Raw genomic sequence first — 23957 nt, forward strand, 5'->3', positions numbered from 1 at the left:
ACTTCTTCCTCCAACTGCTCCGAGGAAGACCCATCTCTGGCTCCAAGGCTGCCCTCTCTTATTCTAAGTAAGTTCTATTCTCTACAAAAGACTGGAGAGGATCAGAGCTGCTGGACCAGGAGAGGCCAAGGGCAGGAACCATATGGAAGCACTGTTCCTGCCTTTGCCTTCTGAACAGCAACAGAGGATGCTTCCCCTCAGGTCAGCCCAAATGAAGCCACCCTCCCTCTCCCCGTCTCAGATTCAGAGAAAGAGAGGAACAGCCAATTAACCAAGGAGACATTTCTTGTGGACTCTAGAGAAAGAATCTTGACTGCAAGTCCTCACGTCACACTATTATTATCAACCATTATCCTTCAGAATTTGCCATTATGAAGAGCAAATGCCATGAATAGAATGATGGAAACATTTTCCATATCTAAGTAGACCTCTCAAACTCTCTGCTGTATTCACTTTTTATCAACAGATGACCATTTACGAACTCTTAAATTGACTAGGCTATGTGTTGAGTTAATCTAAACATGTGCAAACTGAGACCATTTATAACAAGGATATATATGTGCTTTGTTTCTTTTTAGGTAATTTTTGTTCTCTAAAAAAGCTAGGGGGAAAAAAGCCAGTTTCAAAGTCCTTGGAAGCTTTTATCCACTTGGAGATAATTTTATGTTTCAGAATCACTTTGTGACTTAAATTGCTTCAAAAATATTTTACCCTCAAATGCCCAATGTGTTTTCAAAATGGAAAGATCAACGTGCGCATCAAACCCCTTCATGAAGGGTATACTCTAATCTTGTCTGCGTAACCTGTCCCCCTAAAATAGGATTATCAGAGAAAATACAAGCCGCCCAATTAAATTTGAATTTCAGATAAACAACAAATAACTTTTTAGTATAAGAATGTTTCAAAAATTGTATGCAGAATACTTACACTAAAAAATTATTCATTGTTTACCTGGGCATCCTGTATTTTATTTGCTAAATCTGGCAACCCTGCCTCGAAAAGAAGTTGTGAATCTCTGACAGTCCCTATCACCACTCACCAACTTCATTCCATTCCTAATTTAAACCTAGTCTTCAAAAATAAATGGGACTATTGACTATTGCTCAATATTGAGAAACAAAGTTGGTATTGAAGAGGATTGAAAAATACAGTTGCCTTGCCAGGTAGATAGGGAATTAGGCAACTTTTATAAAATCTAGGTATGCAAACTAGATCATAAACAGGCTCACTTTCAAAGACTTCTGCTGTAATTAATGTATATAAACCTTGCACAATTGAAACCTAGAATGTTTTGAGTGCTTCAGCCATAAGAAGGTAAGGTGTTTTCCAAATTCTTAAAAAGCAGTTAATAGCTAGGGAGACCATGCTCACATTTTATTTTGGTATTCGTATTAATTTCCTTAATCTCACCTAATCTTCTTTCTCTCTCTCTCTAGTTACCTGAACAAGAATAAATACCTGACAGTTATAGACAAAGATGCATTTGGAGGAGTATACAGTGGACCAAACTTGCTGTGAGTAAGACATACAAAAGAATATTTCAGTCCTTTTTAAATTTAATTTATTTTTTTTGGAAGGGGGGCACTAAGAGGAGCAGCTGACGCTCATGGGTAAGGAATGTTGTTGTCTGGATAAAGGCTTTTGCTAGTACTTTTCTGCCAAGTTGTATAGGCTACTGCTTAGAAAACAGTCCTTGTTCGTTGAGACTCAGAAGGCACCATGCTCCACTGCACCATCCTGATGCTTGAGCAGGCAGTCATCTTGGTGTGGACGTTCTTGGAAGCCCTCTTGTGGAAAAAAGACAGACATTTTTGAGCAGCTGCTGTTGGCAAAATTCTGAGACACAAGGTCTACAAATAAGTGGAAAGAACCCCAGTCTTTGCAGAGAAAATGGTATATGAATATGTATTGCCTTGCACAAAGAAGGAAGACTGTAAATGGTAATTCGATTCATACCTGGAAGAACTTATCATCATTGGGGAAGATGGGATGTAAACATTTTCAAAAACAGCATGGAAAAAAGTACCTATTTGTGCATTTCCTCTGATTTATACCTCCACGTGCAGTCAGTGATCAAGTTCTGTCAGTGCTGTCTCCCTCAAGGCTTGTTATCAGCACTGTCTTCTCCATCCCCTTGGTTTGGCCTAGTTTAGAATCTCATCTTTGAGCATCTGTTCAAGTCCTTGCCAAAGTGGAACACAACACCCCAGGAGAAGCGCAAGACAATTAGGAAAGGCAAAAAGAAATTAGAGGTCTATTTATACTTATGTTTTTAAAAAGTAGAATAAATTAAGTTTTACTAATATTTTATATACAGATGACCACTGTCCCTCAGGTATCAGGGAATGGATGCATCCCAAGGGAACGGTGGGTGATCCAGTCTCAAGGACTTAAGATCCTCACTCCTTCACTTTTAACAATTTTACTTCACTTTTAGACTGAATGCACTCAATGAGGTGGGTTTATGGCCTTATTTTCTTAACACCTAGGCTCCGTATAAGAGGACATAGTTAAGCTGAAAATCTACTGTACCATAACGGGGTTCATTGTTAACTCAGAAAAAGTATTTAAAGGTATTATGCATTTTTCTTTTTACAAAAAGACAAATTTTTTTAAAGTATTGACCTTTTATATGATTTTTTTTTAACCTGGAAGATATTTTTTAAAGATATCTTTAACTGCTCCTTCAAGATAAAGGTGATATATCACTAACAAATAAGGAAAGTTGTTGCTTTTCTAAAGAAATCTGTGCTGTGGAAAGAGTCTTTAGAAACAGATATCTGGAAACATTTCCATGTTATGTGATTTTCCTGGTGAAAATGTTGGATGGATGTCACTTATAAAAATCCTGTCTTGTTAAAATGAGAAATTGAATTTTAACCTGTTTTAAAATCTTTCAAATTAAGAGTGGCAAAGGGTTTAAAATCATTATGTACAAAATGAAAATGAAGCACCTTCAGATCAGATTGCAAAAACAACTGATTGACATCCGAGAATAGGAATTTCAATACAAACATGCATTTAATTACTGAATTGGATTGAAAGATGATAATCTTAATTTAATAAGTAGAGCCAAGCCTGCCCTATTCCACTTGGAACCATTTATCTTTGTGAGGTAACTTTTTCAATTGACAGCCATTGAAACCAAAACCAAAATAAACTGAACCAGAAGCAGACATCTGGACAGCTATATCAGAAAGGGTTAAATAACAATTTTCAAAATTAGTGAAGTATATTTAATAACACTGTTTTCACTTTAGTGAAGTGTTTTTTAGATATTATTTATTTATTTTCATCTTATCCTTTTAAAATATATGCTTAGTGTGTTTTATAATGTATATAATGTAGTATTGCAGTAATATGTGTATAGAGCTCATAAATATACATATGTTAGAAATGTATACTCAAACACTTTTTACTTATAAATACATAAAATTGAAAGAATTTGAAGATCAGTGGTGTAGACCAGAACCACTCAAAGTGTGGGTCCTTTACAAGGCGAAGAGCTAGTCTCAGATTGTACATCAAAGCACAACTTCCTTTGTGGAGAAAGTCTCCCCATGAGAGCAAAGTTGGCCAAACTAAACAGAGTGCTTAGTGAAGTAGCTGGCTTACATTTCAGCAGAAGCTTCTTACCTTATCAAGAACTGGTAAGAAACAGCCAATGGGCACTACGCTTTGAGTAGCATGAGTCTAAATGGCAAGTCTCCAAATCTCCCCTTGCCTTCCATCTTGGTCCCTTTAACCACAACATCCACAAAGCTCTGTGTGTTCAAATGCAAATAGAATCTTAAAACCCAATGCTGGTCTCCCATTCCCCTCAGGATAAAGACCTTAGTGTGGTACACAAGGCCCTGCTATAATTTTCAACTTTTCTCTAACACCACTATACACCCCTAACCAATGATCCATCCATATTCAACATTTTAGCTCCCCTCTTGCTCCAACCTACTTATATAGCTGTGCTAAACTCTTGCTTTTCCTACTGCTTGGAAACCCTACCACAACCTTATCTGTCTGATGAGCACTACTACCATTTTGACATTCAAGTAAAGATCTCCTCTCTGAAGTCATTCTTGGCCTTCCTTCTCCTTAGGGAAAGATGACAATTTCTTCCTCTATTCCCCACCACCTCTATGTATGCATCTCATGGCACCAGTAACATGTTTCTGCCTTTATCTCTAGGCACTCCTAGAGAGCAGGGGCTATGTCTGTTTCATTTCTACAGTTCTAGTTCATATTACAATGGCTGAAACACAGTACTAGTTTAACAAATGTTTGCGAAATTAATACAGTATACAATAAATATTTGAATCACACTTCGGTAAATGCTATAGTATTTAAATAGCAGTCACATTTTAAAGATAATATAGCATGTTGTCCTTAAGGGAGAGTGTCCATTTCTACTTCTTTGGAAGTGGTAAATTAAACTACCTATTTTTTTGTGCTGCTTAAAAGTTGTTTTGATAGTCTTGGTAAGATTTTTTAACAAGACTCTCTAACCAAGTTAAGACAGGTGTGCAACTGCTTGAAAATGCCCTTCCTGCTTGCTAGAGGCATGCTCGATTATGAAAAGTGGACTAAATTCGGAGCTAGACCTGGAGGAGTTGATTCCTGGCTCCATCTCTAATTGTGAGACCCAAGCCTCAGTTTTCTTATTTGTCAAAACACAGTAACTAGAAGTAGTGAAGCTAAAATAAGAAAATAAATCTAAAGCACTGAGTATCTGCTTAGTAATGTTAAATATTATGATTACCTCCACTTCTTCCTGTCTCTTGACACTTCATTATTCTTGTCTTTCTTAACCGCTCTGATCACTCTTCCTGATTTCTCTCTAGAACTCCCTGCCCCAGTATTTCAATGGGGCTCAGTCCTGGGTGTTGGCTCTATCTCCTCTATATCTTCTCCTTTGGTTAAATCATTTGCTCTCAAATATTACGAGAATACAAATGATTTCTAAACTTCAGGTTTCAGACCTTCATTCTTATTTAGCCATCACACCTGCCTGAAAGTCCCTCACTCCTCCTTCATTCCTGCCAGTTCCCATCAGTTTCATTAAACTCTTCCCACCAACCTTTGAAAACGTACAGCAAACATTGACTAAGCACTTGCTAAACTCTAGACTCTTCATGAGGAGCTTTCAACAGGAGAAGGTCATTCATTGGAAGGCTGGTCAGGGAAAGCCTCATTGAGAAGGCGACAACTGGGAAAAGACCTGAAAGTCACAAAGGAGCAAGTTATGTGGCTATTTGAAGAAAGAACATTCTAGACAAGTGCAAAGAGCTTAATGTGAGGGCAAACCTGGTATGTTTGAGGGATAGTAAGGAGGCTGTTGTAGCTCAAGCAGAGTGAACTAAATAAAAAAAAAAAAAGCAGGAGTTGTAGTCAAAAGATAATGGGATGGGGAGAGCAACTTGTGGATGGCCTTAGAGGTCATTGTGAAATCTTTGATTTGCTCTTAGATAGAGGGGAGCCACTGGAGCTTTTTGAACGTAGAAGTGCCATGATGTGACTTATGTTTTAACAGGGTCACACTGGCTGTTGTGTTGAGAATAGACTGTAGGGGACCAAGCAGGAAGATTACTTAGAAATATATCAAAATAATGTAGGCAGGAGATGATAGCAGCTTGTACCAAGGTAATAGCAGTGGAGATGATAAGAAATAGTCATATTCTGACTGTATTTTTAAGGTAAAGCCAACATAATGTGCTGATAAATGTATATAGGGAATGAGGAAAAGAGAAGAATCAAGGACAACAGCCAGGGTTTGGTCCTGAGCAGCTAGACAAATGAGATCATCATTTCCTGAAACAGAGAAGACTGTAGGAGGAGTTTGTATGAGGGGGAAGAACAGTTTGAGGGACATGTACACATCCAAGCAGGCAGTGATATGTATGGATGTGAAAGTTACGATAGAGATCCCCAGACCCAAGGATCCCCAGACCTTTGGGGGAAGCTGTAGACATGAAAAACAGAGAGGAGAACTTTAAAGGAATAGAGACAACACAAGAAACAGAAGAAAACTTTAGTAAAACGTTATAACAAATATCCTCAGAGAGATAATGTTTTACAACCATAAAATAATTCCTCATATAAGAATATTAAGAAAACAAGAAAGAGCTCTTGGCTCCTAGAATAAAACATAGGGAAAAAGCTCCTTGACATTCATCTTGGCAATGATTTTTTGGGTAGGACACCAAAACCACAAGCAACAAAAGCAAAGATAAACAAGTGGGACTACATCAAACTACAAAGCTTCTGCACAGCAAAGGAAACCATCAAGAAAATGAAAAGGCAACTTACAGAATGGGAGAAAATATTTGCAAATCATATATCTGATAAAGGGTTAATATCCAAAATATACAAGGAACTCATACAACTCAACAGCAAAATACTCCCCAAATAATCAAATTTAAAAATGAGCAAAGGACCTGAATAGACATTTTACTAAAGAAGACAAACAAATGGCACACAGGTACTTGAAAAGGTGCTCAACCTCACTAATCATCAGGAAAATGCAAATCAAAACCACACACCTGTTAAAATGGCTAGCATCAAAAAGACAAGAGAAAACAAGTGTTGACAAGGATGTGAAGAAAAGGGAACCCTTGTGTACTGTTGGTTAGAATGTAAATTAGCACAGCCATTATAGAAAACGATATGGAAGTTCCTTAAAAAATTAAAATTAAAACTACCCTATGATCCAGCAATTCCACTTCTGGGTATTTATCCAAAGGAAAGAAACCATTTATCTTGAAGAGGTATCCACACTCCCATGTTCATTGCAGCATTATTCACAATAACTAAGGCATGGAAACAACCTGAGTGTTCATTTGATGAATGTATGGACAAAGAAAAACATGGATAAAGAAAAAAGATAAAGAAAATATTATTCAGCCATGAGAAATCCTGCCATTTGCGACAACATGGCTGAATCTTAAGGACAGTATGCTAAGTGAAATAAGTTAGGCAACAAAAGACAAATGCTGTATGGTCTCACTTATATGAGGAACCTAAAAAGCCAAACTCATAGAAACGGAGTAGATTGGTGGTTTCCAGGGTCTGGGGGTTTGGGGAAATGGAGAAATGTTAGTCAAAGAGTACAAAAATTCCAGTTATAAGATGAATAAGTTCTGTGGATCTAATGTACAGCATGGTGACTATAGTTGATAATATTGTACTGTATACCTGAAAGTTGCTAGGAGAGTAGATCTTAAATGTTCTCACCACCAAAAAAAAGAAGCAGCAGTAACTATGTGAGGTGATGGATGTGTTAACTAACCTTATTGTGTTAATCATTTCACAATATATACATATAGCAAATCATCACATTGTACACCTTAAACTTACACAATGTTATATATCAATTATATCTCAATCAAGCTGCAGAGAAAAGAAAGAACTCTTGGAAATTAAAAATATGATAGCTTAAACAAAAAAAATTAGGAAATTTTCAAAAATATAGTGGAAAACATTTCCCAGAAAAGAAAACACACAAAAAAAGATGGAATAGAGGAGAGAAAAGATAAGAAAATTAGAAGTTCAAACTAGGTGGTCCAACATCCAAGTAACAAAGTTTTAGGAGGAGCAAATAAAACAAAAAAGAAAATTGTGGGAGAAGATTTCCTATATATGAAGGAAATGAGTTTTTAGAATAAAAATTCCCACAAAGAACTCACATAAATGAAAAGAAGCTCATGGAAGTACATCATAAGATATGGAAACTGTGATAAAGAGAATATTCTAGAACCTTCTAAAGAGAAAAATCATGTTACTCATGAAGGCTGGAGTCCTGTGAATGCCATCAGTCCTCTTAGCAGTAACACTGAGAGACAGAAGATGATAAAGTACATCCTCCTAGTTTTGAGGGAAAGTGATTTCCAATCTATCTAGGATGAAGGTAAAATAAAGACATTCCCAGTCATGCAAAATCTCAAAAACGTGATTTCCCATTCACCTTTTCTTGGAGATAGACCAAGAAAGAGAAAAATGAGGAATTCAGAAACAAAGATCTACACTGGAAAGAAGCAAATGGAATTCCCAGGATGACGAAAAAGGGAAGTCCTGGGAATCTCGAGACTAAGACATCTACATCAGAGCTGAAGGAGGGCTTCAAGAGAAAGTTCTAGAAATAAAAAGGGACTGATAGATTATCTGACATGATTGACTGTATGAAAAACTGGCTTGAGAGGTGTTCTACAGAACTGTAAAGCATGTGGCAAGACTTAGCAAGAGGTCCATTCAAACCAAGATATGTAAATAAAAAAAGAGAGACAGACATTTCATGAAGAAGCAAAAAAAGTTCCGTAAGAAAGGAAATCACAATGTGAAGAATGGTGATAACCAAAGTACTAAATATGGGTTTAACTAAATATGTCCTAAAAGTATTTCAGGAGAGTCGAGGAGGTGTCAGGAGGATGTATGTTTGGGGTAATGAAGACTACTAAATCCTTATCTTCTATAATAGGGAGTCAGTCCTGAGGGTGTCAATTGAAAACCAATAAATCAAGAAATATTTACAGTTATGGAAAGGATATCAAAAGTTGAAAGTGGTTGCAAATGAACTATAAAAAAGCAAACAACCCAATCAAAAAGTAGGCAGAGGAGATGAACGGACATTTTTCCAAAGAAGATATACAGATGGTCAATAAACACAGGAAAAGATGTTCAACATCACTAACCATCAGGGAAACGCAAATCAAAACTACACTAAGATACCACCTTATGCCTGTTAAAATGGTTGTAATCGCTAAGACTAAAAATAACAAATGTTGGAGAGGGTGTGGAGAGAAGGGAACCCTCACACACTGCTGGTAGGAATGCAAACTGGTGCAACCATTGTGGAAAACAGTATGGAGATTCCTCAGAAAACTAAAAATAGAACTACCATATGACCCAGCTATCCCACTACTGGGTATCTACCCAAACAATTTGAAATCAACAATCCAAAGTAACATACGCACCCCTATGTTCATTGCAGCACTATTCACACTAGCCAAGACATGGAAACAATCCAAGTGCCCATCAACTGATGATTGCATAAAGAAGATGTGGTATACATATACAATGGAATACTACTCAGCCAGAAAAAAAGACAAATTCATCCCATTTGCAATAACATGGAAGGACCTAGAGGGAATTATGCTAAGCGAAATAAGGCAGACTGAGAAAGACAAACACCAGACGATTTCACTCACATGTGGAATATAAACAAGTACTGGGACAAAGAAAACAGTTCAGTGGTTACCAGGGGAAGAGGGGTGAGGGGTGGGTACAGGTGATGAAGGGGAGCACTTACGTGGTGACAGATAAGAAATAATGTACAACTGAAATCTCACATTGATGTAAACTATTATGAACTCAATAAAAAAAAACGTTGAAAGTGGTTGCTTCTCGGGCATCAGAAAGAGACTGCAAGGAGGGGCTGCACACGAGTCTGCTGTTTGTATTATCAAGCTTCCAGTGTAATTTCCTTTTTAAAAACTGCTTAAATTTGCTTTTTGAAAAATTTGCTTTTTAAAAAAAAAGCTTTTTAAAAAAAATTTTAAAAAATATTTTTTAATTTTAAAAAAATCGAATTTTTTTAAAAAGCCACGAAGCATAGGAAGAGAAGACAATGGAGATAGCAGCATTTGAGAGGCCAGTAGGAGGAAAGTAAGAAACGAACAAAGAAAAGTCCAGTTTCATTCGTCAAATTCCAAGCACAGTTGTCTTAAAATGCATATTAACTAATCGTGCATGCCCTTGTCATCACTCTAATGCGTGTCTTGAGCTTTTGTCAAAATCTTCATTACTTTATTTCCCACATACCTTCTACCCATAATTAGATTTTAAGATCCTGGAGGAAATGGACTATGTCTTAGACTTTTTGTAAATCTCCCACTTCAAAAGAGAAGACAGCAAGTACTCAATAAATATTTGATAAGTTGTAACTGAATATCAAATAGCCATGGTTTGGTTGTGTTTTGGTATAAAAGTGAATCTTGGAAAATCTTAAAATCTATCTAAAGAGAAGAGAATTGGGTGGTATATATATTTCTGCCTCATAAAGGTATTTGTGAAAGAATAGAGTCATCTCTAACAGTCGACGAAAACAGTCAAACTTGCCCACTTAGTTTACCATCTTTTGTCAAGGTCATTTCTCGGAAAAGAATCTAATTCAGAACAGGTGAAACATCTAAAGTGCGATCTATTCTCTGATCTCTGCTATTTTCTTTAAAAGCCTTTTTAATTTAGTCTGGGAGTTTAATAAGAGTTTTTACTTATTCATTTTTAATCAAGATATGCAATCTCATTTTCCATTTTTATACTTTCCATTTTTGATTATCTTGTTTTCTTTTAACGTTATTTTGAAAGAGAACCTCTCGGTGTCTGTAATCCCGAAGGAAAGAACACACTGAAATGCAATGCCTTCCATAATAACCAGAGTTCTGTAAGGTCTAAATTATGTAACTCACTCTAATAAGCATTTAACTTACTGTTGAAAATGATTGTATTATAAGAGTCCCACTTACTATTATAAGTATCACCTAAGAAGAGGAAATCTCTGTGATAACATCCTTGAGTTTGCGTTACATGTATCTACAAAAACAAACTTCAAAAATAAACTTTTGTTGCTATTAGCTGATCAAATTAACCATTTGAAAATCCAAGGGTCATGGCACTGCCATTTTGGTTTACAGAAATAGAAGCCTTTCTGTTTTTCTTTTTGACTCTCAGTCATCTTCATAAAATCATACTATCAGATGGCAAAAAAATTGTGACAGCGTTCTTTTTGGCGCGCCTAAACTCCACAGGTGTGTTGAATCACAAATGCATGATTTTCTAGGTTGATCCTGGGCAAAATTATTTTTTATTGAGGTATAATTTACATACAATAACATGCTCAGTTTTCAAGCAGTTTGATGAATCTAGCAAAACTATGTTACCCTACCTCAGCCAAGGCTTAGAACATTTTCATCACCCAGAAAGTTCTCTCATGCTGCACTCTCCCATAGACAACTACATATTTTTATTTTTAAGTGTAAAAATCTAGGAGTAAAATTGTCAGCTTGCGGAATAGATGTATATTTAGCTTTATAGGAAATACCGCCAAACTGTTTTCCAAAACGGTTGTCCCATTTTTTATTCACACCAGTGAGGTATGAGAGTCTCATACTGGCCAACCCATTGTATTGTCAATCTTCTTGACTCTAGCCTTTATAGTGGATGTAAAGTGGTAACTCGTGGTTTTACGTTGTGTTTCCCTGATGATTAATGATGTTGAGTATGTTTTCATGCACTTACTAGCCATTTGTATATTTTCTTTTGTCAAGTGTCAGTTCAAATAGCTTACTCATTTTTTAAATTGGGTTGTTTGTTTTTTTATTATTGAGTTGTGGTCCTGAGAAAAATTTTGGCCTAAATGAAATCAATTTCAGTCCTAACTAGCAGCCCTTCACCATCCCTAGTTTCTCTTCTCTGTCCTTTTTCTCTTCCCTTTCTGAGAAGAAATGGCTACTCTGAAACAAATTTGTGCAAGGTATTCTTTTATTCATTTATTCTACAGGGATTTTACTGAGCACCTACTGAACACCATGAAAAATATAAGGATAAGACATAGCCTCTACTTTTAAAGAGATTACAATCAAATTCAGGAGAAATGTGAATAAGTAACTGTATTATAAGTTTAATGTAAAAATAACCATAAGAGTGCTTTAGAGAATCAAGATACCCTTTCTTAGGGTGACCAGCAAAGGTCTCATTAAAGGAGGTGGTATTTGACATGGGCTTCAGATGAGGGGTAGAATTGCAACAGACAGAGACAGAGTTATGAGAGAAAGAACAAAGCCAAGTCTACAGGAAAACATAGGATGTATTCAAAGAACAAAACAACAACAACAATATACTCGGGGCAAAAGGACAGCATCTGAAAAGTGTGTTGTGTTGAAATGGTATTGTGAGGAACATGACCTGACTTTCCAGGTAAGGGTGACCCATGAAGGGTCACCGTGAAAATATTAGTAATAGTTGCACAACCCATTACAGTTTGTGGCCCTCTTCAGCTCACCCCCATGCCTTCTTTCCTTTGCCTCTGCCCATGCTCAGCCCTGGCTGTATTAGTTCTGGATACCTCTGTCCCAGCCACTGCACTGGGAGTGCTCATCTCTACCTCCTGGCTATTTGGCAGGCACTGGACGTCCCTCAGAGGGAAGGGAGATAGAGCCCAAAGTCCTAATCAGCCTGGAGTTCTTTTCTTCCTTTCTGTGCTTGCTGAGCAGAGCCTTCAGAGCAGCTCTCTTAGAGAGGAAGGGAACCTCCTAAGGGTAGAAAACCAGAGGAGGTTTGTCTGCTAGGCTGTTCTGCTCATGGACTGTGAAATGAGTTGTAAAGACAAACAGACCACCTGTAGTGTCCAGCTTGGACACCAAGTCAGATCCAGGCCAAGGGAGCCGAGTTGTTGGGGAAGCAACTGGAGAAGGTCATGCCTCCTAAGTCACACATCCTCAGCTCCAGAGGGACAGCAAAGGAGAGGGCCTGCAACCATTTCGTGGGGAGCTGCAAGGAAGGGACAGAAGAATTGAGAGAAAGAGAGAACAATTATCTTTCCAGAATTGTGTGCATGCTGGCTTCTTGCTGAGAACAAGAGGATGGTCTAATTCAGCCCTAGGAATCTTCGGACTAGAGGAGTTGTATCAACAACTCAGGATACTTAGTTCCCCAAAAAATCCAACTTTATTTATCAGTAGCACCTCTTACTACCATAGCTACTGATATGAGAAAAAAGGATTGACACTTTAAGCCATGGCAATCTATAATGATAGAGTTACTTTTCATAACTATTGAAAAATTTGCAGAGCATTCTCCAACTAGGAGGCTAAATCTTGGTAGGAGAAAGATGATGGCATTTTTGCAAAGATCCTCAAAGTCATACAAACCTTTGTATTTCTTCAATTGACTAAAAGTGCAACTACTGTTGTCCTTAAAAGTTTTTTACTTGAAATAAAGAAGAAGTTCTCCAAAGCACTGACAGCCACTGTCTTAGAGCAATGGCCTCAAATGATCATGCGTTTTTACATCAGGAGATTCAGTGTGAACAAATGTTTTCACATCTATGCCAAGCCAAAAAGTAAACTAGAATGACTTTTCAGCTCTAAGAAAGAACAATTCACAAATCCATTAACTGCTTCTTGTGACCTGCTTTTGCTGAAGTTTATTGTTTAAGTAAGGGCTTTGTACCTTGATCAAAAATGATAGAACGTAAAAGAGTATTTGCTGAGTCTGAATCCTAGGAAAACAATGCTTGCAAAATTTTCTAAACCATATAAATTCTCAACAGTTTTATTAACCAATCATTGCTCTTTAGCAAGGAGCCCTCAACAGTGATGAATCTTCAGAACAAAAAGCAAGTAGGAGCACAATTTTTTCCTTGCAACTTTAAGTATAAGTAAATCTACCTTCTAGCGAGTTAGACTCTGTGCTAAACATTTTTACATAAATTATTTTATTTCATCCTATAAACCCTACAGGATTCTGACCTCTCCAACGGCACTCTTCTCATAATTTTTGGTGATTTCATCCATCTCAAGTCTCAGTTATTTGTGGGATGAAAGGAGAGAAATGAGGTTGCGTAGGGCCAAATAGACGAGGCAAAAATCTTGCGGACTCTGTTCTGTAGCAAGTTTTACTCATGATTTTACAATCAACTAAAACATGCTGGCAACAGGCTAACTGATAGGAGGGGTAAGTCAACCTGGGATTAAAGTTTTCAATAAATAACCCATAAATATAAACAAAAGAAACAGTTTACGGTATGTACAATTAGGCACTCAATTCTTCCCAAGTCAATATGGGTGCATACTAAGTTCTTTGACTGTTCCGGGATTTTTGCTCTTGGAACAGATAGAAGGAATGAACAGTTAAAGGTTTTCATTCTGACACACTATCTCTACCAAGTCTCTGAAATCCATTTGGTTAATTATGTTCTGCTTCTGAGTCTAAAAGAAATAAACTCTTGAAAAGAAAGTGGACCTTTCATTTCTCACAGTTAGCATTGAGGCCAATCCTTTTGCCACTATAGCGGTAGTCATATTGTATGTGTGTTGGGAGTGGAGGAGGAGAAGGGAGAGGACTCAACATAGAGGAGAAGCATATCTTTGTGTTTCAGTATCTGACTATTGGCAATAAATCACTCTCATTTCCTCTCATCACTGTGCATAGAAGCTCTGACCCTACTGAGTTACAGTATACAAGTAGCTTTTCATTATAGGATCCACTATGTTGAGACAGTATACTCTGTGAGATTTCATAGTCATGGAAGCTATAGGCTTAAAAGAAATTTAATTATTCAAACTCGAGAGGGAGAAAAAGAGGATAGCGGTGATATCTGAGTTATAAAGCAATTTTGTTGGTACGCAAAGACTTCGAGAAAAGATTGGTAATTATTATCATCTGAATCTTGAGACGAGCATCCTATTAATAATAGCAGCCATTTTTGAGCATCAGCTATGTGCTAGGTTCTTTACAGATAAGTATCACCTTGAGTCTTTTTAACTATTCAACAGTGGGTGTTATTGTCCCTATTTAACAAATGAGAAAACTGAGGTGCAGAGGTAGCAGGTAAGTTTCTAAGGTCACCCCGCTCTAAGTGGTGGTGTTAAGATGCAAAAGCAGCACTAACTCAGAAACACCATCTCTTCCTTGCACACTGGGTCAACCCCTTTCACGTATGATTATTCTTGCACCTATTGTAATTCTCTGACTTTGCTTGATCATTTTCTTAAATTTCTACTTAAAACCGTTGAGTTCTTTATCATCTTACTCAGAAGAAAGCCAAAGTGCTCAGAAATAGCCTTCAAAGACCTATGGTGTTTGCCCCCCACTCACAACCCAATAGCTCTGATCCCATCTCCTACTTCCTTCCTTCTCACCACTCCACCCTAGCCACACTGAACAGGTCCCCGCAGGTGTGTTCCCTCCTTAGGGGTTGTTCACTGTTTCTCTACCTAGAAGGCTCATCCCCCAGATATCCCTGGGCCTTGCTCCTTCACCTCCTTCAAGGTTTTCCTTAAATGTAAGCTTCTCATTGAGGTCTTCCCTGAACACCTATTTAAATTTGCCTGCTGCTTTATTATTTTATTTATTTATTTTACTTTCTCTGCTGTATTTTTCTTCATGATGCTTATCACCATTTGACATTCTAGGCATTTACTTACTTAGTTACTCTCTGTGTCCCCCTCCATTAGTATATAAATGCAATGGGAGTAGGGGTTTTGTCTACTTTTTCCCACTATTGTAACCCAAGTGGGAGTATACTTATACAATGCCTCGCATGTAGCAGAAACTCATTAAATATTTGATGAATGATGAATAATTTCAAGCCAAAGGAATAGGTGGGGCAAGAAGAGTTTTACTCTTCTGTTCCTCAGTTGTTTGTCTTGGCATTAAAGTTACCGTAAGAACACCTCTTTCCTTATGGGTTCTCTGAAAATGAGCAAACACAGTAGCAAAGTGGTACATATGAACAACTTGCAAATTCACGTTGCAATTCAATCCTCCTGTGAGAAGATTAAAGACACTTACTTGTGGGCAATGACAGCTTTGAGGGATCTTAAAGTAGAGTACTGAATTTTCAAACATGCTAACTATTGACTCACATCCTGGGAGCATAAAGAGTTTATATAAAATAGAGCTGAGATGGATGTCCCCCTTCCTGTTCCTGTTGCATGTGGATCATTATCCTTCCCTCCTCCTTAAAACTGCTCCCCAACTTTGACTCTCATGCTGTCGGACATTACCGGCCAAATATCTTTTTGTTGTTATCCATGAACTCCAAAGTCATTTTGTCTCATTTCTTGAAGATTTCAGCTACTGATTCACTGTTACTGACTTCCCTAAAACTATTCCTCTCATAATTTTTGGTGATTTCAACATCCAAAGGTTCATCTTTCCCATACCTTGCCTCTGACCTCCACTCCTCCAGTAAACTTGCCCTCCACTCTACCTCCAGACTTCACTTCCATGGTCATACCCTAGACTTGTCATTACCAACGACTACAAACCCTCCATAATCTGTCTCAAACATCGTGCTGTCTTTCCATCTCTTTCCTTCTGATACATTAATTCCTTTGGTCCCTGTAGGATCTACAATCCATTACTAACGTTTCACTATCTTGCATCTCTCTTGTGTCCTCTCTTCTTTATGCAGTTTAAATTCCATCATCTATCATTATAAATACTGACTTGTACACAGAGCCAACTACCTTGCCCCTCTCACTTATCATTCTTGCCTGGAAAAACCCTACCTTCGTTAAATCCAACTATCCCCCTATTATGGGCCTGGACTTTTGCAGGTAACCTGGCAAGTGATTTCACTTTAATCATTCACCCCAAGTGGGCCCTAAGTGCTATACAGCAATAACACCCCATTTTCCCACTTTCCCACTGTCCTGGATAAACATGTCATTTCTTCTCTTTCATTCTCATGCCCAGCTGACTTCCATTTCACTGAGAATAAAATCAATCAGAAGAGAATTCACTCTCCCATTGATGCGGGGTTGGCGAGCCGAAGAGTCAAAAGAAAGATTTCTTGGACTCTCAAAGTCTGGCAGTAGTGCTCTTTTATTTAGAGAATAGTGTGGAATAGCATGGGGACAGGACCCATGGGCAATCAGAGCTGCTGCTGCCACTGCTGCTGCTGCTGACATGGGGACAGGACTCATGGGCAGTCAGAGCTGCTGCATGGGGACTGGACCCACGGGCAGGAGGAGCTGCTGCTGCTGCAAACATGCGTTGAGAGTAGGGCTAAATTTAAGGCATAGGTATGTGAGTTATCTCTTTACAAGACAAAGGAAAGAATATGTAAAAAGAGTTGTTAAAATGGTATCACTGCCAGTAGGGTCTGGTTATTGGGTGGTCCTATAACTTTTAGGTAAGAATCAAATTGGATTAAGTAAATGGCAAAAGCCACCACTTAAATATTATCTTCAGCTAAAGACAAAGGAGGATGTTGGGGGTGGGGAGTCAGTTACATGAGGTTGCCAGACAGTAAACAACTTAAGTCCTTGCCTTCCCCATTAAGAGTTTCCAGAGATAAGGCCATCCCGCCTTCCTCCTGGTGCAGAGAGGGAGACACCCCCAACAGATGGAGACTTCCTTCACAAATGCAAATGTCTCTCATAAAAGGGCAAGCAAATTCCACTCCTCAGAGCCTCCTTCTCATCTGCAGTTTGTAAAAGTAACCAGCCTAAAATCCTCATCACCATCACCGCATCTACCCATCTTCCTGCATTTATGTCCACGTCCTCTGTCTCCTCTCCCGTATCCCAAGTCACTTTTTGAGGCTGGCCCCTTCACCCAGGTCCTGGATCCCATGCCCTCTCAGCAATTCAAGAGCATCACTTTTGCAATCCTCTCCCTTCTGTCCTATAATAGAATCTATGTTTTCCTCTTTACTGGCTTATCCCTAACAGCATTTAAACATGCTAGAGTTTCTCTCATCTTAAAATAATATTTCTTGAGCTTATAGATTAAAAGACCGCTAAGAGACATATCAGACACATGCAATATCTACGTCTATTTGGATCCTGACTCCAATGAGACAACTACTTTGCCTCTCTTGGAACACTAATTGAATATTTGATGCCTTTAAAGAGTTAATATTATTTTTAGGGTTTTTTAATTTTAAAAAGATTCTTTGTCTTTTAGGGCTATATATCGAAATATTTATAATTTAAAAATTTCCCTTCAACTCCATATCTACTTCTGGTCTATTTATTTGTGCCCTTTTGCAGCAAGACATCACAGAAGAGTTGGCTACAGTTCTAATTCTTCTCTCCCATTCTCTGTTAAGCTCACTCCAATCAAGTTTTCACCTCCCACCACGCCACTGAAACTGCTTTTTTTGAGGTACCGGTGACTTCCACAGTTGCTAAATCAAATGGCCAATTCTTTGTTCTTATCTCAGAAGCATTTAACTCAGTTGATGACTTGCTGCTTTTTGGAATACCTTCTTCTTTTGGCTTCTAATATACCACTCTCTTGTTTTTTCTCCACACCTCTGATTGCTCCTTCCCAGTCTCCTTTTCTAGTTCTTCCTGTTCTTCCTGATTTCTTAATGTTGGAGTGCCCGAGGGTTCCACCTTTGGCCTTCTCTATCTTCATTCACTTCCTTGGTGATCTCATCTACTCATATGGCTTTGCATAGTGCCTATGATACTCAAATAGAAATCTCCAATCCAGACAACTCTCCCAAATTCTAGACATATAACACACAGCCTACTTGACACTGCCGCTTGGATGTCTAACAGGCATCTCAAACCTGACCTGTCCAAAACTGAACCCCTGTTTATTCCCTCCAAATCTGCTTCACCTGCAGGCTTCCCCATCTCGGGAAATGGCAACTCCCTTCTTCTAGTTGCAGACCAGAAATCATAGAGTCATTCTTGATTTCTCTCTTTCTCTCATACCCCATATCCAATCCATCGGAAAATCCCATTGGCTCTGCCTTTTAAATCTGTACAAACTGCAACCATTCTCAGCATCTCCACTGCTACCACTCTGGTCCAAGGCACCATCCTCTCTGTTGTTGGTCTCCTTCTTTCCACTCTTTGCTCCCTTCGGTTTACTTTCAAAGCAGTGGCCAGATTGATCCTTTTAAAATAAGTGGGATTATACCATTCCCCTGAAGGCTTTTGATCTCACTCTGATAAAAAGACAAAGTCATTTTGATGGCTTGCAAGGTACACGTGATCTGGCTCCCCATTACCTCTCTAACTTCTTCTCTCACATTTCCTAACCCCTCCCACCCCCACACTGTCCAGTCACACTGGCCTCCTTGCTTGTTCTAACATATCAGGTACATTCTCACCTCAGGGCCTTTGCACCGACTGGTCTCTCTGCCTGGAATGCTCTTCCCCAGATATTGACATGGCTGTCTCCCTCATTTCTTTCAGACCTTTGCTCACCTATCTCCTTACTGAGGCCTTCCCTGACACCCTCCCCCATCTCAAATTGTGACCACACTTCTGGGCTCTTCCTTTCCTCTTCTCTGTATTCCTTTTCTCCATGATACTTTTTGCCATCATCTAACATACTGTGTGTTTTACTTATGTTTTTTAATTGTCCCTCTCTCCCCACTAGAACGTAAGCATGAGAAGAGCAGGAATTTCTGTTTGTTTAGTTTACTGCTATAGCCCTAGCATCTAGAACTATACCTCACACATGGAAAGCAATCAATAAATACTTGATGAATAAATGCATATCATGTTTTTAAATTCTTTTAAACAATTAGACAAGCTCATTTCTTGAACTTATTGAACTTTTAAGCCCTTATTTTTAATTCAGTACTAACAAGTTAATTAAACTGCCTTTTAAGCAGTAAATAAATCTTCTGTCTGCTTTAGATGCATTTTATCTGCCAATTTACAGACACGACTACACGTTTTTAATGGATCGGCTTCTACATATTGACCTTTAGAAAAACCCACATTCATTACAAGCAAACATAAAAGAGACTTGCAATTTCTGCTGAAACCTTGGCAAGCCAATTAGTGCTTATTTAATTTGCAAGTGAATTCATCAAAATTTAATCTTAAAAAATAATCAATGACAAAATATCTCACAAAAATGGAGCTTGTTCCAATGTTTTGGATGTTAGAGTACATAATTGCTTCTGAGGAGCAATTCGTTCTTCCTATGACATCAAATATCAGTTGGCTCTTATTTTTTTTCCTGGCATCGTTAAAATTTGGTGATATTCTTACCCTGTATATAACCCGGCAGGATTCACTCTTTCCAAATTCAGATCCTGTTACTTTCATTAGACACTTAACTTGAGACGGTTCCCATGACCTAGGCAATTAGACTTCAAACTGTCTGCCAGGCTCAGCTCAGCTGCATTCTGTTTTGTGAGTAAATACTTGCTAGAGACAAATTCTCATGAAGCACAGTGCCCATCGCTTGATGAGCTCTTTGTGGAAAATGCCAGAGTTACTAAAAGAGAGGGAGGCCCTCCAGCTTGTAGATTTCCATCCATATGGCTGCACTTACAAATGAATTTGGGTCCCTTAACTGCTGATAGCTACTGTCCATATTCTTCTCACTGTGAAACAGAATTTTAAAATTTTACTATATTTTGCAGGCTTCATTTTAGAAAAGAAAGTACATTACTAGGAAATTCTGCATTCAAAGTGGACAAATTAAAGTTTAGGTGAATGAGAAAAGATACAGCTTCAAATAACTTTAAATGTTCCCTGTCTTGTTGAGTTTGGGAATTTCTTCAGACTGAAGATCTTTCTCCATCATCTCCAGAGTTGGGAGACTGTCTAGTGTGGCTCAGCACTCAACAGGTATTTGTTCTAAGCTCTTGCATAGTTTACACGCTAAATGAATTAATGACTAAATGATAAAGATGAGGCATTGAACCTAAGCTTTTATTTCCTCTCCCTCTTGAGATCCCCCTAAAAAAAGGTGGGAAAAGAATTTTTAATATACATAAATCCACAAGGACAAAGAAGGCAGGTGAGGACACATGAATGGTCTGGAGAGCTACAGAATTCTGAAAGAAAGAAGGCCTAGGAAATGGCAAGCTAAACTCAGAGTCCTCACAGGGAACATACAGAGGCAGCACCTTGCCCTTTAGAACCTCCGAGGGGCATGGATTTAGAGGTGATGGGTGTGACATGTGGCAAGAGTGAGACATGCATCTAAAAACAGAAGGATTAATAGAAGGTCTATATCTGGAAATGTCAACCCTCTGCCCCATTCAGGCAAAATGCCAGCAGCCAAGCACCTCCCCTCTAACCCAGAGATTTGAAGTCTCCTCTCTGAAGAAGTTGAAAAACTTTTAAATGAAAAAGACCTCCACATTCTACCATTTTAGAGTCCAACAACATAAACATAATGGCCAGCTCCCTATACAGTTGCCCTAAAGCAAAGTCTACTAGTGGACAAGCTCCCAGTCAGATTTTCAATGGCTTGCTCTTCAGCGTGAATGTGCAACCAAGAATCACCAGCCAAAGAATGGGTGTAGCATGAAAGATCAAACCAAAATAAACAAATGGGGCAGAATGAGCCTGGAGGAACCCAAGACATTGCAGAGAACATAAGAGAACTTTTAACAAAGCGACAATTAGTGACCTGAGATAAATCTGAAAAGACATTTCATCCCCGTAATGATAACAATAATGGCAAAAATGATAATAATAGCTAATGTGTATTGAAAACGTACTGTCAGCTACTGTTCCAAAAACAAGTGATGAGGAAACTGAGGCATAAAAAGGTTAAATGACTGATAGTAAGTATGGAGGCTGGGATTCAAATCCAAATAGTCTGAATTTAAAAGCCTTGCTCCTAAGCACCCTGTGTGCTTCCTCAAATATGCTATAGAAAGGGAAGAGAAAACAAAAAAGTGGCCTTTAAAATGTATTTATGTGTTTGACAAATATGTATTCAGAGCTTTCTGTCTTCTAAGCACTAGTCTAGGTGCCAAAAATACAGCAATGAACAGAACAGGCAGCATTCCAGCTCTCATCAAGCTAAAACTTAAAAATTCAAAGTCAGGCACAGAAAGGCAAATACTGCATGATCTCACTTATATGTGGAATCTAAAAAAGTTGAACTCACAATAACAGAGAGAATCGTGGTGGCCAGGGGCTGGAGGATGGGGGAAATAGGGAATGTTGGTCAAAGGGTTCAAAATTTCGGTTATGCAAAATGAATAAGTTCTGAGGGTCTAACGTGTGGCATGATGACTATCGTTAATAATACTATATTGTATACTTGAAATTTGCTAAGAGAGAAGGTCTTAAATGTTCTTACCACACCCAAAAAAATGATCACTATGTGAAGTGATGGATATGTTAATTAGCTAGATTGTGGTAATCATTTTACAATGTATATACATATCAAAAATCATATTACATACTGTAAATATATATAATTTTTATTCATCAATTATACCTCAGCAAAGCTGGAAACAAAAATTTTTCTAAATTAAAAACTAATTTTTTAAAAATTCAGTAGAAGAGATGGAAGATACAGTCAAAGAATTCTTCCAGAAGATTCAATAAAAATAATAGGAGAAAATTACAGGAAAAAATGTCTAACAGATCCAGAAGATTCCTTTTCCACTTACTAGGAATTCCAGAGAATAAACAAAGAAAATGAGATGAGTGTCTTATCCTGGAAACAATACCAAAAATTGTCCTGGAACCAAGTAGTGCAGGTCTCCAGATTGAAAGGGCTCCTCCACCCCAGTGGCCGGGAGAATAAATGGAAAAGATCCACATCAAAGCACATTTTTGTAAAATCTCACATCAGAGACAAAGCGAGGGCCATATAATCATCACACAATATATCCGTGTATCAAATCATCACATTGTACACATTAAATTTACATATGTTGGGGCTGGCCCCGTGGCGGAGTGGTTAAGTCTGTGCGCTCTGCTGCAGGCGGCCCAGTGTTTCGTTGGTTCGAATCCTGGGCACAGACATGGCACTGCTCATCAGACCACGCTGAGGCAGCGTCCCACATGCCACAACTAGAAGGACCCACATCGAAGAATATACAACTATGTACCGGGGGGCTTTGGGGAGAAAAAGGAAAAAATAAAATATTTAAAAAAAAAAAAAAAAAAAAAAAATTTACATATGTTATATGTCAATTATATCTCAATAAAGCTGGAAGAAAAAAAGAAGAGGTGCCAGCCCCATGACCGAGTGGTTAAGTTGGCGCGCACCGCTTCCCACGGCCGGGGTTTCACGGGTTCGGATCCTGGGTGTGGACATGGCACCGCTCGTCAGGCCACGTTGAGGCAGCATCCCATGTACCACAACTAGAAGGACCCACAACTGAAAATTCACAACTATGTGCTGGAGGGATTTGGGGAGAAAAAGGCAGGAAAAAAAAGAGGATTGGCAACAGTTGTTAGCTCAGGTGCCAATCTTTAGGAAAAAAAAAAGAAGAAAGAAAAAAAGAAGAAAGAGAAGGCTATAAAAGCTGCCAGAGAGTAAAAACAAGTCAATGACCAAAGAAGAAGAACCTAAATTGCATCATTCTTACCAAAAGCAACATTAGGTGCTGGAATGCAATACAGCAAGCCTTTAGAATTCTGAAGAAAAGTGATTTTCAACCTAAAATTTTATAGCCAGGTAAAGTATCGATTGAATGTAAAGGGTAGAAAAAAAGTGATTTTCAGATATGCAACGACTCAGAAAATATCTACCTCATATAGCCTTTCTAAGAAATTACTTGAAAATGTGCTCCAGTTAAATGAGGGAGAAAATCAAAAAGAAGACGACACAGGATGAGGAAGACAGTCCCACTGGGGAGAGGGTGGGGACACTCTTCTAAGAAGCTTGAACTTCATCCTGTAGACATTGGAGGAACCATGGGTTTCAAGCTGGAAAGCAATATGATGAGATCCATGTTTTAGCAAGAATATTCTGTCCTAAGGCTCAAGGTGGAATTAGTAGATTTCTGGGAGACGAATCAGGAAGTTTTTGCAAAAGTCAGGTGAAATGTAACTGAGACCTAAACTAAGGTGGTAGCAATGAGACCCATGAGACTGTAGACGTATGAACAGCCAAGCTGACATCTGATCAGGGGGTTTAGCCCGATTGCATTTTACTGTAGATGTTCATGTCATAAACGTAGGGCAAGGGCAAGAGAGACTCCAAGGGGACACGAGCCCTGGAAGATGGTGGACGGAAGATAGGAAATAAAGAAATACCAGAAGGCTTGGAGGAAAGAATCATTCCATTTGGGATATTTTGAGTGGAGAGGCTGTGCTACATCCATTGGGAAGTACGAAGGAGCTCCTACCTTCCTTTCTGATAACATCCAGACTGTCTGATTAAAACTGCAGATCCCAGGCCAGCCCCGGTGGCCTAATGGTTAAGTTCAGCACACTCCCTTTCAGCAGCCCGGGTTCACTTCTGGGGCATGGACCTACACCATTTGTCTGTCAGTGGCCATC

General features: G+C 38.5%; 1 protein-coding gene across 3 annotated transcripts in view; it reads left to right on the plus strand.

Moving 5' to 3' along the window:
• Positions 1 to 23957, plus strand: part of TSHR (thyroid stimulating hormone receptor) — a 155689-nt gene that overhangs the window by 121183 nt on the left and 10549 nt on the right. For all 3 annotated transcript variants that reach the window (XM_070514150.1, XM_070514151.1, XM_014846747.3), the window contains one exon: positions 1437 to 1514. In XM_070514150.1, coding sequence (XP_070370251.1) covers positions 1437 to 1514 — 78 coding nt within the window. The remainder of the gene's footprint in view (positions 1 to 1436; positions 1515 to 23957) is intronic.

This window comes from Equus asinus, chromosome 7, assembly GCF_041296235.1.
Source record: "Equus asinus isolate D_3611 breed Donkey chromosome 7, EquAss-T2T_v2, whole genome shotgun sequence".
NCBI classification, from domain to species: Eukaryota; Metazoa; Chordata; class Mammalia; order Perissodactyla; family Equidae; genus Equus; species Equus asinus.